The 18820-nt window shown below is 45.7% G+C and overlaps 1 protein-coding gene across 5 annotated transcripts in view; it reads right to left on the reverse strand.

Moving 5' to 3' along the window:
• Positions 1-9: 9 nt before the first annotated feature.
• FMNL3 (formin like 3) overlaps positions 10-18820 on the reverse strand; it is a 106230-nt gene continuing 87419 nt past the window's right edge. For 2 of the 5 annotated variants that reach the window (XM_066615729.1, XM_066615725.1), the window contains 7 exons: positions 14268-14428; positions 13573-13674; positions 12882-12971; positions 12164-12287; positions 10337-10455; positions 7296-7346; positions 10-6789 (listed from right to left, as the gene is read on the reverse strand). In XM_066615729.1, coding sequence (XP_066471826.1) covers positions 10364-10455; positions 12164-12287; positions 12882-12971; positions 13573-13674; positions 14268-14428 — 569 coding nt within the window. In that variant the 3' untranslated portion in view covers positions 10-6789; positions 7296-7346; positions 10337-10363. The remainder of the gene's footprint in view (positions 6790-7295; positions 7347-10336; positions 10456-12163; positions 12288-12881; positions 12972-13572; positions 13675-14267; positions 14429-18820) is intronic. The other 3 variants (XM_066615727.1, XM_066615728.1, XM_066615726.1) reach the window with 3 other exon arrangements.

The raw sequence follows: 18820 nt of genomic DNA on the forward strand, positions 1-18820 counted from the left end.
TGTTGAGCTGGCTGGAGCCTGCAGACGGTGAGAGCATCCCCCTGGATTCCCTGCAGCAGCAGTGGTAACTCTAGGACGTGCTTTCATTCCAACAGGCATTTAAACCTAGCTGGACCTCAGCAAGTGCCCAACCTCTTGTGACACAGTGATCTTAACCCTCTGCTGAAATTAGATACACAGCATCACACGCAAAGCATTCCCCTACTTGCCTACCATTCTATGTTTCCATGACCAAATTGACCTGGTGGATTATGGGATGTTAATCCCACCACATACTTTTTTTTGTTCAGCCATTTCATAAACACGTTGCAAATATCAAGTAGTACAAAAACCCCACATGTTCCTTACTCCAGGTATTGTACAACTCAGGGCACAAGCCTAACCAGGTCTACTCAGAAGTAAGTCCTATTTTGTTCAATGGGGCTTACTCTCAAGAAAGTGTGGTTAGGATTGCAGCCTCAGTGTAACATCTTAGCAAGGGACACGTCACTCACTCAAGATTAAACAAAAGTGGTGGCAGAGCTAACTCCAAAGGCCCACACTAAATCCAAAGGGCTGCCACCTCAACCTTGTAGTGCCTACAAGCATAGGTCTCCCATTCAGACAGACACTGCTGCTTGCCATTGGCGTAGCTAGGGGGGTGCGGGGTGTGTGGGCTGCACCAGGTGACGCGCTGGGGGGTGACACGCATTGGGTGGAGGACACGCTAACATCATGGGGTTAGGAGCTACCACGTCATGCCCTACACCGTTGGAGGGCATGCACTCTGCGGAATGGCCAGCGGAGTACAGTGCAAAACAACAGAATTGCAATCGCTCCTTTCGTTCAAAAGTTATGGCCAAAAAACCAGAAGGAAAAATGCATGAGCCCTATGAAAAGTGAAAGTTTTGCAAGTTTACTCGTGAGTAGGCGTTCGTGCCATAATTTGTCGGAAAGGGCAGGCTGAGAGGAATCCAATGACACCAGAAAGTTCCCGATCCAATGAATGCAGCCCCCCCCAAACACCAGAGAAGCTCCTCCCTCCCAGCTGCGAGTCTGAGCCCGAAACGAAGCCACGCGGTCGCGTTTACTCACAAGTAGGCAGACTTGCCTTAGTCAAGGCAGGCTGAGAGGACTCCAAAGAGGTCAGAATGGTCCTGATCCAATGAATGCAGCCCCCAAAAACACGAAGAAGGAGGTTTCCCCCTCCCAGCTGCAAGTCTATGGAGCCCTATGGTAAGTGAAGCAGCCTCATGTCGCATTTACTCATGAGTAGGCAGACGTGCCTCAGCTGGCGGTTAGGCTAGGCAAAGGGGAATATGAGGACACCAGAATGGTCCCAATCCAATGGAGCTGGAGTGCAACAAATGTCCAGAGGCAGCCTCCCCACGCACTAAAAAGGACAAAAAAGTGGCTTGAACTACTAAGGGGCATGTTTTCAATTTTGCCCTTGCAAAGCCAGGTGGGTCTTTAACTTGATATGCCTGAAATAGAAGAACTTTAAACTGGGCACTGGGGAGGACTGGAAATCTCACTTATTCTTTTTGGGGGGTTGTTACTGCAGGCAGACTACACAGTAAGCTCCATTGACCACTATGGGACTTACTTCAGAGTAGACATGCATAGGATTGGGCTCACAGGCTGCAATCCTACCCACACTTTCCTGAGAGTAAGCCCAATTGACCACAATAGGACTTCAGAGTAGATTCACTTGATGGAGCGGGACTAGCTCCCCCTTATTTAATTATTTTATTTTAATTTGCTTGATGATGTCACTTCTGGCCATGACAACACATCCAATGGATCCTGGACAGATTGTCATTCTAAAAAGTGGGTCAGAGTGCTACAAGTTCGAGAACTACTGCAATAAGGTGTTAGTAAGTTGACACGGGGTGTGTGTGTGTGTGTGTGTGTGTGTGTGTGTGTGAGAGAGAGAGAGAGAGAGAGAGACTCTACAAGTTTTCAAAATCACTAAAATCAGAGTTGGAGGAATAAGACCATCGTGTTGTATATCAATCAATACGTAATTTCATGCAGAATGCAATGAAACAAACCACATTGAAGTATCTGTGTTCTAACAAAAGGTACAGCCAAAAAACTGGTGGGGGCGGGGCAATGGTACATCACCACGCCCATCTGGAGCATTGCCCCGTCCACTACATGGGGTGATGCGCAGGCCTCCCACACAGGGTGACGCGAATCCTAGTGGCGCCACTGCTGCTTGCAGAACTGAGCAGCACTTAGCACGGAATGGTATTGGTAAGATTGCTAACCCAGACAAAGACATGATTCAGGGCCCAATCCTATCCAATTTTCCAGTGCTGGTGCAGCTGTGCCAGTGGGGCATGCACTGCAGCCTGTGGTGGGGAGGCAGTCACAGAGGACTCCTTAAGGTATGGGAACATTTGCTCCCTCAGCTCGGAACTGCACTTCGGTTGCGTCGGTGCTGGAAAGTTGGATAGGATTGGGCCCTCAGTCATCTTGGTATTCACTACCATGAACACGAATCACAATCTCCACTCTACCTATAACACGGCACAGGAATGATTGGGATAGAAGAATGATCTACCCTTTTGTTTCCATGATTATGCAATTCCACACCATAATGGAAAAAGCAGTTAAGCAAGTCTACAGCAGTAACCAGTTCATCAGAACATCGACATGCTCAACTGTAGCTGTTACAATACAATGCTATGTATATCTTTTCAGAAGTAACCCTATTGAGTTCAACGGGACTCACAGATTCCACAGATAGTGAGGATAAGATTGTAGCCTTAGAACTCAACCTTGAGCTCTTTAGCACCAGCAGGACAAGCATACCGCTGGAACTGGGTGTCCCAAACATACTATAAGGCATGCCCGCAACACTCTGTGCCAAGTCAGCACTGGTGCTGGCCCAGTGCTAGTCGGGGCTGAGCCCGGCGCTGGCTGGATGGCACCTGGAGCTAGATAAGAGCTCTGGATCTTGAACTCGACACAGTCTCTCAAGTTTGTGCTGGCAAAATAGCCAGTACAGACTTAAGAAGTCCCACTGTGGGGCTTGGGGCTTTCCACAGGGGAAGGGTATGAAAGTTCTCTTCCCCTGAGGAGACCTCCAACGGCTGCCGCAGGATGCAGCAGTAGGTGCTTTAGCACTGCTTAACCTGGCGGTGCCTTTAGGGATTGGGTTGTTAAGTCACTTTAAAAAAACCCAACCCAATTTCCCTGTTTGGTCATACACAGGTGACCAGGCAGCTGACTATTGACAAACTTGGCTAAAAATAATAAAAGAGTAACTAGTCTTGAAGCAAGTGTTTGTGAATAAGCACCCACAGAGAGCTTTAATAGAGAGCACCTGGCTGACCACTGCTGAAAACAGAATGCTCAAGCTTCGCCTGATCCAGCAAGGCAGTTCTTACGCTCCTTTGCTTAGCAGCTCAGTGCTGCTCATATTCCTCCCCTGTTCAGAAAGAGCACTGATACCAGGAGGAGCTAATAAGCAGAAAGTGGGACAAGGCCTCACCCTGCCTTGCTTACCCCACTAAAAATCTAAGGAGACAAAGGAGGCAAGCGCTACCCTGGCCAGAATGCCTAGTGGTTAAGCTTCATGGTTTGCAAAAAGGCACACAAAAGGATATGACCACAGGGTTGGGCAGAGAGCAGCACCTCTCAGAAAACCCAAGTCCGGTTCCCAGCTTTAGCACGATGAGGAAAATGGGGGGGAACTCTGGAAGGAAGTCGCTTAACGGTCACTTCAGGGGCTCAGTCACGCCCTTCTTTGTAAAGGGTAAAAGTGGTTGCTTGTAGTGATGCTTCATTGAAGATGTGGTCCCTCGTCACAACAAACAAAACTAGTGGAGGAGAATTCAGGCTGGGAAGGAGTGCTGTAATCCATAAGAAATGGCTGCCTCAATTCTGCCTGGGACAGAGGTGGCGACATCTTTGCTGGTGGTGGAGACAAGGGCCATTCTTAAAGTCACGTTTCCATGTCCTAAGCAGAGACCCAGTGGAAATTGGGGGAGGTTTCCCGGAATGCTTCTGTTCCAGACTGATCGCTGCTCAGTGCTCCTCTCTCCAATTATCTGGAAAATGCTTTCAATTTTTTTAAATGTAAAACATATCCAGCATACCATGGCAATTAAAAACAAAACAAAACACACAAGACTAGGACCTGGCAATTCTTCTAATGAGAAGCCAATCCAAAAAAAACGCTCTACAATTCATTTCACTTTGCTGCACAGTTGCTCCAAATCTCAGTGGAGTGGTAGGGCCTCTATCAAAAGCATCAATCCTATGCACACTTACTTGGGAGGAAGCACCATTGATCCCAGTGGAGCTTGCTCAGAGTAAGCATGCACGGAATGACCTCTTGCAGCCACCCTGTACTGAGCTTGGTCCGGCTAGGCCAGGACTGTCTGCCTTAGCTAGTAGTGGCTGTTCAGGATATCGGGCACAGGTCTTTCCCACTGCTTGCAACCTGAAATCCTTCCAAGTGAAGAATTTGGGGGTTGCATATGGGGCCTTATGAATACAGAGCAGAGACTCTGCCATTAGGGTCTTTAAGCCCCAAGATCTCCCTACAGTACAGGCCTCCAGTTGCCAACAAGCAGGTTCAAAACCCCCAGGAACAAACCTAGTAAGTGTGGTAGGCCTAAAGCCCCAAGCCACATTTTCCTGGGGCACTTGGGCTCAGTCATAAGGCATTACGTTCCCTGTAAGGGTCACTGAGTTTCTCTAATGTTTGTAGACAGTCACTACAGGGGATGCTTCTGGCATGAGACATGCTCTGAGCATCTGTCCACAGGTGCACCCAATTAGGACTTCAGGTGTCTTTCCCTTAAGTAAGTGGTTGAGTGGACTGCTTCTAAATCCTGGTGATCAGGGATGCCATCAACAAGATTGGCATCTGTCCTGAAATCCCATCTCTCTACAGGCTGAAGAGATGAGAGTCACATAAGAGCATTTTGCTGTTTCAATGCTGTGCGTGGTTCATAGCATATCCAGGAAAAAAAATGAACAGAGGTTGTCCTAGGAAAGCAATGTGGATGCACATTCTAACATGCATACTTACATGGGAGGAAAGCCAAATTCATACTATGGTGGAATCAGCTCTACCTGAGGATCCCCATCTGTGTATTAGGATCCATGGAAAGTTTTTCAACACACCTCTCATTTCCTCCTGCTTCCAGGCAGTGGCTAAAACCCCTGCTAAAAGTAGTGGCTAAAAACCACTGCTTCCAGGCAGTGGCAGGCTGCTCCTCTGAAAAGAGGAAATTGTCCAAGAAGCAATCCTATTTTCAGTTGTGAAATGGCTTTATCCTAATATCATACCCTTCTGGGCAAGAACCTTTGGTCAGAAAAAAAAAAGTTCAAGCAGGTTAAAAGAGAACAAGGAGTCCTCCTGTTTTGATTGTCTTCGGAAGTATCATGGCCAAAGCTGCAGGCCTGGCTTTAATGCACACACTGGCTCACAGGGGGTAAAAGGGACAGTCCCACCACCTGAGGTGGTTGCCTGAGGCAGCAGATTTGGTCGCTCATCAAGGTAGCTGAGCTGGAAAGAGACAGGCTGGACCCACATGGCAAAATCCGCTGCAAAGTTCTTCAGCACAAGCCCCACAGAAACAAACAGAGATTCATACATTAGTTCCAACATAGGGTTTGTGCTGGAGAATTTTCCACCCCATGTTAATGAGTGGGATGTGAGCACCATTTTGTTTGTCCATCCATCCTGTGTTTGGTTTCCTTTCCAGTCATGAATGGATTTAGGATGACTGTTTATAATTTGTTGCCGGCTAGGGAAAACCCAGCTAACACCCAGCTTTGGGGGCAAATTCTCAGGCTGCCACTTAGATTTTTCTCCTCATTTGAGCTGTCCTTGATGAGGGTGACATTGGTACACAAACTTAGCCATCATCAGTGCTGGTTCTGAGGGTTTCATGGAAACTTAAAAAGTTCCTTGCTTCTCCAGGCTACTTGCTTTAGCTTGGAGGAGGATATGGCATTTGGTCCAGCAACTAAGAAAAGAGCTGTATATAAATATCACAAACTAACTGGAAGTAGGATTTGGTCCTATACAAAATAACAATAATAATGCTTTAAAAAAAACAAAAAAAAACCTTGGGCAATGCCAAAAGGTGGCCTGCAGAGGGTTTTCCTTGCAATCAAGAGTTGGCTCACCACCACCGTTTCCCCCGCTGTGCCAACACCAAGATTATTTTGTGCAGTTGAGACATACAGAGATTTTGGTCTGAATAGTTTCCCTTTTGAAGAAAGGTTCCAGTGGTTTTTCAGAGGCAAATTCCTAAATGCCGGCTCACAGCCTGCTTGAAGGAGACCACAGTATTGCTGAAACTGGCTCCTGAAACACACTGCTAGTGTTGCACCCGAAGATCTGCTGGAATGACTTTTCTTCTCTGCTGCCATGTGTCAGGACCTAACAGGGAAGTCGGCCACTTTCTCCATCCAGTTTCTGAAAGCTCAAAGTGCAGTTCTGGTCCGGATGCCCAAAGGACTGAAGAGCTCTAGAATGGGAAGTCGGATGCCTGTTGGCCAACGGCATTCCTAAGGAACCCAAAACAGACTTGTCCGTCAAGAGCTGACTCAGCAAGGGGCAGCAGGAGCAAGGGCTGATGGGAATGGTCAGATATGTACAGATTAAAAAATACACCTTAAATAATACGAGAATAACAATAATACTGTCGCAGTAAGGCACTTCCTAAATGTCCCTTTGGTTCTTCAATGGAAATCCTCGAAAGGATGGAAGTCGTTTCTTTGGCAAAAAAGAACTAGGCCTGAGCCGTTGGATTGCAGCATTAGCCTGGGCGTGCAGGTCTGTGAGGGAAAAAAGAAAGTCAGTAAGGACGGAAAGCAGAGAATCGCCAGAGCATCAGTGCAGAAGCAATTGCTGTTGATGGCATTAGAGATTCAACAAGCCTGTCTGTTTCATGCATGGAACTCCCTTGCATTTGCGATGTGACAGAGGCAGGTAGCTTAGTGATGGATCTTGCCCTTTGGGGCCACTGATCAATCAATTACATTATCTCTCTCCACTCTCCTTTTTTTTAACCTAGCCTGCCTTTGGATTACAGAAGGAGCAAACAAACCATCTCTTTTCCCTATAGACCTAGCTAGTTACATGCCACTTGGTGGCAGGACAGAAGGAGGAAGGGACTGCAACTTCTCCCACCAAAGGGAGCTGATAAGCAACTTTGAAGCCAGCTGGGGAGGGGCAACCAAACAATAAACTGTAGGTTGGCATCTCCCATTGAGGCAGTAGCAGCAAAGCAGAGTTTTTTTTTTATAAGACTCCAGGGCTTCAGGGAGTTGCTGTTTCTTACCCTCTGCTGCAGATGAACTGAGAGGGGATTAGAGGCAGGTGATTCTTGCTGCTATGGAGAGGATAAAAACAGAAATTAGGCCAAACTAGAAGAAAGACCTTCTCTCTGGGCCTTGTAAAGGGCCTTGATAAGTGTAATCGATAAGGACTGGAAAAAATGCCACCAGCCTAGCCCTCCGAGGACAGTGGTGGTGGCTGGCACTTGTTCCAACAGTCTTCAGTGCTCAGCCTCACAGTCCATCTGCACCCTCTGAATTCTGGTGATGGATGCCTTGAGCAAGTGCATCCAACGCCCCACAGTCTACAAGTGCAGGGACTTCACTTTGCTTCACTGTGTCCAAATCACTCACGGTGACAACCACAGGATCAGCTCTTGACCACATTTGTCCATGCAACAGCCTTCCTGCATTTTCCCCAGGGGTATTGCAGGGGTAAAAAAGGTTTTTCCTATTTTCTGGGATGCTTCCTGCACTGCCCATTATTAACGGGTTCTATGCCAAGCCGGCAGTGTCAACAGTCAACATGTTTGTGTGCCCTGAGATTTTGGGGCCTTAGAAGACTCATCTGCATTGGGCGCAGTCCAGAAAAAAAGAATCATGGTGTGCCTACACATTTGACAATGATGTCATGCTTAGCATGCTCCAGCTGCTGGGAGTATGCTGCTGATTTGACACTAAACTCTGTGCTGGATGGTGGCTGTTTGCAACCCTGCAACCCTATACAAAGGTGGCCAAAGTACAACAAAGAGGCTCAAGGAGGCAATCAGGTCTCCCACAGCCTGCAGTAGAGTGTCTGTTTACACAACAAAGAGGTTTTTAATGCAAAGAAGAGGCAGGCAGTCTCCAGTAGTCTACACAGCCAGCTAGAGTCTGTTGGGAGTGTCTGTTGACACAACAAAGGCACTAGATTGGACTGAATGTTCACTTAATGACCTAATCGCATAACAACAGGGATAGCACAACATATCCCCATTGTTAAGTGAGACACACCTGTATAATCAAGATGTTTAACCATTCCCCTTCTTCTAAAAGACACATTTCCTCTTACTCCTTGCATTTACCATCTCTTTCCCAACCCATAAGGTTCAACTACTTGAATGGAACAGCATTATTGACATCCAGGAACTTTCACTCAGTTAAAGGCTAGTTTACACATTCAGCAGAATCCAGTGATCTACTGGCCTGTTCCACTGGAGGCTGCAGGCAGGTTAGGAGAGTGACAAAAACACTCCTTGCCTCTCAAAAGCGCTGAACCACTTTCCAATAAGAGGAGGGCTAGTTGACTGAAACTTAATCGTAAGGAGGTGGAGATGCTGTTGTAGAAGGTTCAGAAACAACACCTAGTAGGAATGCTGCATCAAGATTACCTGCTGGGACTGGGGGTGTGCAACTCACCTCCCCAGGTCTGAGATACCTTCACTGGCTCTCCATTTGTTTCCAGGCCCAATTCAAGATGCAGGCTATGTTTAAAGAGCAAAACAGCTGGGGGCCAGTGTATCCCAAGAACTGCCTCTTCTTGCATGAACCTGCCCTAGTACTGAGATCAGCCTCGGAAACACTGCTCTGCCCCCCCCCCCCACCTAAGATGTGACAGAAGACCCTGTGAAGGATGCTCTTCCCCGGGAGATTCACCTGGCACTGAGCTGGTTTTCCTTTCAGTGCCAGGTGAGGACCTTTCCCTTGTGAGTCTCCCTAGATTTACTCTGGCTTCAACAAGTTATTCTTTGGCTGTTGAGACTGTTTTAATGTATTTTGATATGATTTTACTGTATCACTTTAAATGCTGTAAGTTGCCTTGAGAAATTTCCAACCTGAAGAGTAGAAAAGAAATACAATACATAAAATAGTCAAGGAGGGGTTCACTTTAGCTTTTTCCTTGACACAAAATTTTTCTATGTGTGGGGTTGGTTTTTTTTGCTTTGTTCTTGATAACTATCCAAATGTGCAATCTCCTCCTTGCAGTGGCTGAAGGGAACCACAAAGGAAGCTTTGCCATGAGATTTTTCTGAACATGCAAATTTACCCTAAGATTTCCAGGGTAGCCACAAAGGCTTTATGCATGAGACTGTGTAGATTTGGGGTCAAAGCCATTTAAGACTGCCTAGGGACTTTGTGGTCACATCATACCCTAGACTGCAGCTTCTGGACCAAGGTGTTCATAGTTTTCTTTACCACATAGTAGGAAGTGCTGTTTTTACCCCCACCAAGCATGCTGGCAGAAAACCACCCACCCACCCCCACTTAAATCAAATTAAGAGAGGATTTAGTAAGCTATTCTATTGCATTAGTGTGATGAGATGATTCCATAAACCGACTGCAGAATGATGCATGCAAATCAAGACAGGATGTCCCTCAATCTTGACAACCATGCAAGGAATGACACATGCAGGGTGGTTCCTCGGTCCATGCAGGGATTCTCAACAATGAGACTAGTCTGAAAAGAGACTTTGAGGAGGGCTCAAGCATTCTTTCTTTGTTTTCTATTTAATACTCCATATCTATTTTTTTAGAACAACCACCAATGTTCTAGTCCTCATGGGAGCAGATAGAACCTTGAAAATACCGAATGTCATGCAGTGTGCTAGGCGGCCCAGATTCCAAGGAGGACAGACCTCATACCTTTCCAAACTGGGGATAAGAGGGAAGTGCAAGTGCAGTTTTGCCATGCAGGGCTGCAGAAAGTTGCACTGGCTGATATTGCATCTTCTACAGAGTCATGAAAACCGACAGGAGCCTCATTCTTGTGCATCTGGTCATCCTACTGAGTGCAGGCTGCCTGAAAAACAGCAGCTCACGGAGAGGTCCGCTGTGCTCACAGTATCACCAGTTTCACAAAGCTGGGAAATTCTTGTCCAGAGCAATATACTTAGCCTGCGCAGATGGCACTTCTCAGGGAATAGGATCATATTCTTGAGAAGGCAGTTGAGAAGCCCTGAGGTAGGGGAGAGAGCAAGGCATGCAGGAGAGGAAGTCTGGGCTCCATGGGAGAGGAGCTGCATGCAGAACAAAAAAAAAAAAAGAGGAAGCACCGTTCCGCAGGTACCTTTGATATGGGGCAAGGAGAACGGAGCTAACAATTAGGCTCCTCATGGTGGGATGGCTCGCAGAAAAAACGAGAGCCCCGCTTCGCTGTGCGGGCAGTGAAGGGGACGCTCTTCAACACTGTGAAGCAGGAGGGGGTGGACAAAGACAGACATGTCAGATCACCTGAAGCATGATGGATTGGCTCATTATATAGTGTCCACACAACTGGACTCTGATTTGTGCCACAGGCTTATAGCTTACGTATCAATAAATGAACAACGGAGGCATCATATGCTAAAAAACAGGGAAACACCCCCCCCCCCCATTATAGGTGGGCTCATAGGGAATGTGGCCAAAAACCATGGCTCCATTTTGCGAACTGTTTTGACAGAACCCTTCCAGAAGGGAAAAATCCTACGTAGAAGAGAGGAAAATCCATGCCTTCCATCTCTTTCGGACCGCATAGATGCAGAGTTTCTTTGAAGCGCATACTGTGAGTCTGCTAAGAGACAGATGGCTGCTTTTAGAGCTAGTTCAATTCTTTTATATTGTTTAGCCATTACAAAACCTCAGAAACATAATTTTTTGAAAATAAAGGATCAAAGAATGAGTTGCTTCAAAAACTTTCAAGCTCCTGTGACACAGAAAATTACATTCACAAACGACATTTGGCATTTGTTGCCTTGGCTAATGGCAGTTACAAACACAACAACAACAAGAGGCAGGGTCAGCATCACTGAAAAGCTGGTCATCTCTTTTTTTAACCATTTAATGCATTTCTTTAACAAGTCAGCAAGATAATTGTCTCTTACACCCTGCATCAATACACTATCAAATAAATCAAGGAGAAGGTCCTCCATGGTACCTGTTCCACAATAATAAAGACATGAAATCTATGGAATCAGAGACCATGGTTGGCAACCTTCAGACTACGGTATAAGCCTACAGCACCCAGTATTCTCAGGCGGTCTCCCATCCAAGTACTAACCAGGCCTGACCCTGCTTAGCTTTCAAGATCAGACGAGATTGGGCATGTGCAGGGTAACAGTTCATCACCTATCCCAACCACTCATAAGAGAACTGGCTCTGTGCCCCCCCCCCCCAAAAAAAAACCACTTCCAGGCCCTTGGACCACAGTCTGAAGAACGCAGTGGTGTCTGAGAAGATGGACAGGGCTGACCCAGGACACATCACTGAGCATTTCAACAATACTATGGTGGCACATGGGATGGCGCTATGGTCCTGGGTTGTTATACCACCAACGGTAGGGAACAGTAGCTCCATACTACTGCTACTATTGTGTATGAAAAAGAGAGTCTACAGCTGCTGCCTAACCAGTTACTGGTGGGATTCATTGTCAGGTGGAATTCCAACTGGGGCTGCACCACACACAGATGCTGAAGAAGCACCAAATGTGGCACTGAACACAGAAATTCACTTCTCGATCACGTCAGCATTCTTTCTCTCTTGTCATAAGGGTGCACTTATAAGCGAAAATGGGGTGGAACGTATTGAAAAGCTGTTAACCTGGGAGAAGATGGGGAAGTCTTGTGGACGTGCTCTCACAGGTTGTAAACCAGAAGAGGTCTTAAGAGCCCACCATAACTGTCGCCCTTTATAAGGAGACAGGGTGTCCAGGGTGTGTGTGTGGAGTATACAGGGAAGAACTAGGGGCGCCAGAAGATGAGCATCCACAATGCCTTGTGAAGCTTAAACAAGGGAAGGAGAAGACAAGGGAAGGAGAAGAAGGTACCACATCTCTTGATCTACTTGGGCTGCACAAAGTCACATGCCAGGCCCTGCTGGAAAAAGCCTTGGCTTGGCAAAAAGCATGGGCAGGGCTTACCTGTGATAATATCCTCAATGGTTCCATCTTTGCCCTCGTAGACGGGCCGGTGGTCCTTAGCCTGGCGCCGCCTCAGCTCAGCAATCAACTCTTGCTGCTGCCACTTGTTGCGCTGCAAGGGCAACTGGGGATAGGTCAGGAAGTAGAAGGAAAACAAAAGCGCACTGCCCAGCCACCGTCTCTCACTTTCTGGTATTGTTCCCGTGCTGCTCCTTGTCTGGTTGCTGGGCACACGGGCTCACAGCAACGACAGGGACAAAGGACACAAAAGCAAAGGAGATGCACACATTTCCTTGCAAAAAAACTCTGCTGCTACTAGACACTGCAGGCTGGGGCTTGTACCCCGGAGCACACCTACTCACAAGGAAGCATGCCATATGAAACAGCAAGCTTGTAGATGGAAAAAAAACACACCATTTCTATTGTGACATCACAAGGAATTCTGCAAGAAAGCTGATGCCTCTTTAACAAGGAACAGCCTTTCCCGTCCAAACCCAGAAGTAGAGAACTAATCTGCTGATACTGCGTAGACAAGCTGTCAGGAGAGGTGGCAGGCTGAAAAACATCACCTAAAAGCTGAGAACCAGGTATAGGGCACTTCAGTCCCCAGACGCTGCAACGAGGAGCAGGACCTCCTTCACCACCAACCCTACTCTGAGAATGCTCCCTGTCCTAGCAGTCTCCTCCTCCCATACAGGCAGCCTGCACTGTCTCCTACCTTCTCCAGTCTCTTGGCTTCCTGGGCCAGTGCCTGCTCCCGTTGTGCCTGTTCCTGCTTCTTGCGCAGCTCATTCTCCTGCTCTGCATCCTGGAAGAAAAGTTGGAGTGCAGGGGACACAGGTCCATCAGAAGGCAAACATACACCTTGCTGAGATTTCACTAACATCTATGGCCACATGGTGGTGCTGTAGACAGGACCGTCAATAGGGAAAGAGGAAAGTTAGGCTCAGCTGTAGGGACTAGTCACTAGAGCATCTGACTGCCCAGTTCAATCCTTAGCATCTCCAGATGGGGCAGGGAACTGAAGAGCTGCCACCAGGCACGGCTGACAGTACTGAGCTAGATTAAATCAGGTTAATGATCTGATTTACTCTGTGGCAGCTTCCTGAGTTCATACAGTTTTAGGGAGGCAGTTTGGTTTTGCCAAAGGCTTGGAAAGGTGCCTCTTAAGGCTGGGGTATCCTTTGAGTCCAGATGGCTGGGAGGAGACTAGATAGAGCAGGCAGGGACAAAATTCTCATTTGGGCTGGCCACACCTAATCACAGGCAGAGCTACTTCCTGCTAGGAACAATGGCAGGAAAAGCTCATCCGTAGGGTGTGGGCAACTAGGCTGTCAAGTACATGAAGCGTGTGGTGTGCACCTTCGTGGATATGAAGGGGGCCTGGGATCACCAGTTCCAATATTCACCTTGTAGGCTCTGATGAAGCGTGCAAAGACTGGGAAGAAAACAGACGGAGGTGTTGTCTTAGGGCTCTCACCAAAATAGCGCACAACAGTGTTGTAGGCCTCCTGCAGAAAGGAAAGCAGTGTGAACCAAGTCCAGAGACAGCAGCCTCTGGATATGAAAGCTGAGGACGCCACCAGGTTCATGGCACAAAAGTGTAAAAACTGCAATCCCTGGGTGAACGTTTGACACAAGTCCTGCACGTACAAACATGCTGTATGCAAGCTACTTTCCACATCAGACTGGTGCATTCCAACAATATAACACAATGATCATCATCAATTACATTTTTATGTGAAGACATCTAACAGTCTGCATGCACGGAGTCCAAAGAGCACTTGCACAATGCATCCAGCTTGTACTGCTTAAACAATATACATACACAAATGCATGCTGGACCTGGCACTCATGAAATGTGGCACAGTCAGTCAAAGGCCAGGGTTTCCGTACACTAATCTGGCATGCAGTCTATATACAAAACACATGGACCAACCAAAAATCTAATGTAAATATACAAGTCATGCACCATTCTACACCAGATATGAATCCACTATGCAACACACACAAGGAAAGTTTCCATTACAAACCCTTGAGGCAACATTGCATGGATTCTTCTCTGCTAAACCTCCAGTAATATGGCTGCCACACCATCACTCACCTCCGCTGTCTTAGCGTCTTTCTGTAGTCGGTCCAGCTTGCCCTCATTGGCACTCAGGAAGCTGCGCAAGATGCTATGCTCGTGCAAGCTGCACTCCCGCCGGATCAGCTCCATCCCACGCCCCAGTTCCTTCACATCCAGCAATACGTTCTCCAAGGACACTGCGGGGGGGGAGGGCCACAGGGTTAGTGCTGGAGCCCACTGGACTTGGGAAGTGTCAACCTGCTTTCAAGGCTCAGCCACAGTTGGAGAGTCACAGGAACTAAATCAAATGGCATGGATGCTCTACTCAAACCCACTCAGGCTGCAATCCTATATGCACTTACCTGAGAGTAAATCCCATTGAACATAGTCAGACTTACTTCTGAGTAATCATGTATAGCAGAGTTTCCCAAACCCACCAGGTGGGTCGCATGCCAATTTCAGGTGGGTCCTCATTGATTTAATATTCAGACCCGTAGCCAGGATTCTAAAGGTGGGGGGGAACCATTTTTTCAGGGGCGGCAATTATGTCAGGTATCTATACTGGTGTACAAAATGAAGGATAAGTATGGAGAAACATCAGAGACCCATAACTAACCCAAATTTAATTAGGAGGAAATATTTTGGGTTGCTGTTTGTTTGTTTTTTAAAGATGCATTCACTATCTGTAAAGCAAACTAACAATGATCTGCATAGAATAAATGCATCTCTGTATGCAGTGTAAAATCTATTTGTCTACATAGAAATAACATGCAACTTGTCCTTTCATTTTGGACACCAGTGCAATACACAGACTTGCAACACTGCAAAAGTAAAACAAATCACTATGATACAGGCAGTATTTACTTGTATTGAAAGCCTTTCATTTGCTGATGACAAAAGTAACTTTACCTAAAAACAAGAGGAAAGATATTGAAGTAAAATATAGCAACGCCATGGAACATTAGTTTTTTACATTATTCATTACTTTTAAAAAGCAAGGTACAGAAGATCTGAAACTACCTAGTAGAGCTGAATTCTCCTATCTTTCTGAGAATTGAATCTTCTTAGAATCTTTTCCACACTTAAATTCTTGGTTCTCTTTAGCTCAAAAGCTAGGTATACTAAATTAGCCATTCTTGAGTGAGACATTGATAGTCTTTGAGGTCTGTTAATTCGTGCAAGCACTGAGAAGGTCGATTCACAAACTGCTGTGCTACTTGCAAAAGTTCTTACTGCCGCTAACATACTGTAACAATCTTCAAAGGCACTCCGGTGTTTGTATATTTCACGGAAGAAATTTCGTTTTTCAATTTTGTTCATCTCAAGGAATTGTTTTACTACTTTCATTTCTTCTTTATTTGGAATGGTAATATTGAATTTTTTTTTATAATTAAGCCTACCATTTTCATCATCTAAATTTTCTGCTGCAACTATTGCCTGAAGAATCTCTTCATTGTCGTGGAATCTTCTTTTTATTTCGGCTAGCACTACATACAGAATTTCAAAAAAGTCAGAAGCATGCTTACTGTGGGTGTCACTACATGATGCTCTGTTACCTGTTGTTTCAGACACCACATGATCATCAAGTAAGGAATTAAATTTCCTTTTCCTTGGCATTTTTACTTCTTCCTCTTTAGCCAGTTTTGATGTTTCCTGCAGAACTGATTTCAAAGTCTCACTGTTTCTTAAGTCTTCTAGTGAACTTTAAGTTATAAGTTATAGGCCTGCTCCGAGGAAATGTCATGACTAAACTCCTGCTTCCGCATTATAAGATGGAGACCAGTGCTAAGAACCACATCTTCCCCAGCAAATCTTTTTCCATTATTTATTGATATTAGTTCAAGAGTTTCTGATATATGTTTGTATTCTTTAAAAATTGTCCTACACACCTGAAGATGTCCTGACTATCTCTGTTCCAGCAGATGGGAAAGAGCTTTGCCTTCATACTCAGCAGCTACTACCCCACGGGACAAAAAGCTGTATAATTCCACACATTGTCCAAAAAATTCCCTCACCATTGGCACAACTTCAACTGCTTTAACTACAACTAAATGCAGTCTGTGGTTAAAACAACGGACGTATGGAATTTCTTTCTTCAGTTTTTTTTAAATTAATGCCTGGACACCACCTTTCTTGCCACTCATAACTGATGCTCCATCGTAACATAGGCTCAACAGATTGTTAGGATTTAAACCATACCTTCGGAACGTATCTAAAGTTGTGTTTGTAAACATCTCAGCATCCAAAGCAGTTGTCTCTATGGATAGCATAGATCCGTAAATTTCGCCATCTTTAACATAGCTAGTAGCAATGCTATATTTTCTCTTCGATTTTTGTCATTTGTTCCATCCTCCAAGACAGAAAAAAATGGGACATCTGCATTCTTTCTCTCATTGGAAACTTCCTCTTGAATGAGATCAGTCATTACTTTAACTATTTCACTTTGAATTTCTGGGGATTGGTAAGCGGCATTCTTTGGAATAATTTTATAAGATTCAGCTAGTTTTGGGTCCTTTTTGAGGGTACATTTGAAAAGATTTTTAAATAAACTTTCCTCCACATGTTCTTCAATGTTGTATATTCCCCTCATTGGAAGCTCATTAGCTACAAGAAACTGAATGATTTCAACAATACTTGAAATGTAATATCTATGTTTTTCAAGCACACTGTCAATAATTAGAGTTGAAATAGATGGGTTTGAATCAGTTCTTTGGTTACTTTCAGACCACATTAACATAGCCTGCACATGGGTCTCTTGCTTGCCAGACCCTTGCTTTCCTCTCCCCACTCCAAAGAGAAAGGCCCTACCAGCCCCAAACAGCAGAAATGGTCTATCCAAAGTCTCAGATGCCAGAGACAAGCTTTTCTCTTTCCCCCCAAAGAGAAAGGCCCTACCAGACCCAAACAGCAGAAATGGCCCATCCAAAATCTCCTGCCTGCTCACCCCCCAAATGATGCCAGAGTCATTCAGCAGCAGCCTCCAGGGTCCTGCAAATTGCCTGCACAGCCACTCAGCTCCTAGGAAGGTGATTGAAGGCACTGAGCACATTCCCTCCAGGCTTTTTCATGCTAGCCTCTCTGGTGTCCTGTGACTATCAGCAGGTCACTATGATTGGCCCCTAAGGTGAGTTACTAAGCATCAGCAGCCTGAGCTGATTGGAGGAGGCTGCCTGCAGGGAGGGGCTGAGCTCTCAAGGAACAGGAGCTAAACTGGAGGACATTCAACCACATTTACATGACAAGTGTGGAAAAAATGCCAGGGGGGGGCAAACTGCTGGCTGGGGGGGGCAAAAAAACCCCTGCCCCCCCCCAGCTATGGCCCTGATTTTAATATATTAGACTTGATGCTGCCATGGTATGTGACTGCATTTGGGGAAATGTACACATCTGTATAACAGGTTACTTTGTATATGCTTTTAACAATGATAGTAAATGGGACTTTCTCCTTGGTGAGTGTGCGTAGGACTCCAGCCTAGGATTGTTAAAAATTTTCCTGCTTGATGATACCACTTCCTGTCATGACATCACTTCCTGTGGGTCCTGACAGGTTCTCATTCTAAATAGTGGGTCCCGGTGCTAAAAGTTTGAGAACTACTGATGTATAGGATTGTGCTGTCAAGTTCACTAGGAAGTCTATATCAAGAGGTGGTTTTTATTTTTTGTGATAACAAAATAAAAAAACTCTTAACACCACTTTCTGCACTTCTCATTTTTGAGGAAAGCAAAGCAACACACACACACACACACACACACACACACACACACAAAACCAAATCAATGAAAAAATAAAACCATTTTCTAACACCTCTACATACTGACTGTGGCTGCATCTGCTGACACTATATCACCTACCCAGCACACTTTTAAAGTGATTGTAATTTATAAAAATGAAATAAAAACACATAACACCACTTTTTGCTCTTTCATTTTTGGAAAACACTGAAATCAGCAAAAGAATAAAACCATTTTTACCCACACATAACAGGCACATAAATGCACCCATACGCAAAAGTGCAGACATATACTCAGCGGAGATGTATCCCTTAAGCCTATAATCTTCTCCCTAAATTCCTACATGGTGCTTCAAACCTCTCCTCAAACCCTTCTCTTTCAATGCACCCTTTGGCTGAACAGCTATACAAATTTGGCTGAACACCTATGCAAATAATAAATACACGAAAGCTAAACTAAACTAAAAGCAGGGCTTTGGAGGGCTGTTAAAAAGTCATACATTGATACCTATGGGAATGGACAAGAGGGAAATGGGCAATGAGAGATAACAGGCAATTAGGTTTTTGTTGACCTCATGTACATTCCACAGGAGTGGAATTGGTTCCAGGCCTTTGTGACATAGGCACTGTAAGGCTTAATCACACCCAAATACTTTCCCTCTGTGCTACCATAGCCAATCACCAGAAGGGGGAGCTCCTGATTTGTACAGTACAGTATCCACTGCACTGGGGTGCAGCCAAGCAGATGTTCAGAAGGATCAGACTGATCCAGCAGTTTTCAGATGACATAAGGCCACATTCCACCTATCCCTAGAAAATCTCAAACCAGTGGTTGAATTCACAGGGAAAGGTAGGGGG

The sequence above is a fragment of the Tiliqua scincoides genome, chromosome 2 (assembly GCF_035046505.1).
Source record: "Tiliqua scincoides isolate rTilSci1 chromosome 2, rTilSci1.hap2, whole genome shotgun sequence".
NCBI lineage: Eukaryota > Metazoa > Chordata > Lepidosauria > Squamata > Scincidae > Tiliqua > Tiliqua scincoides.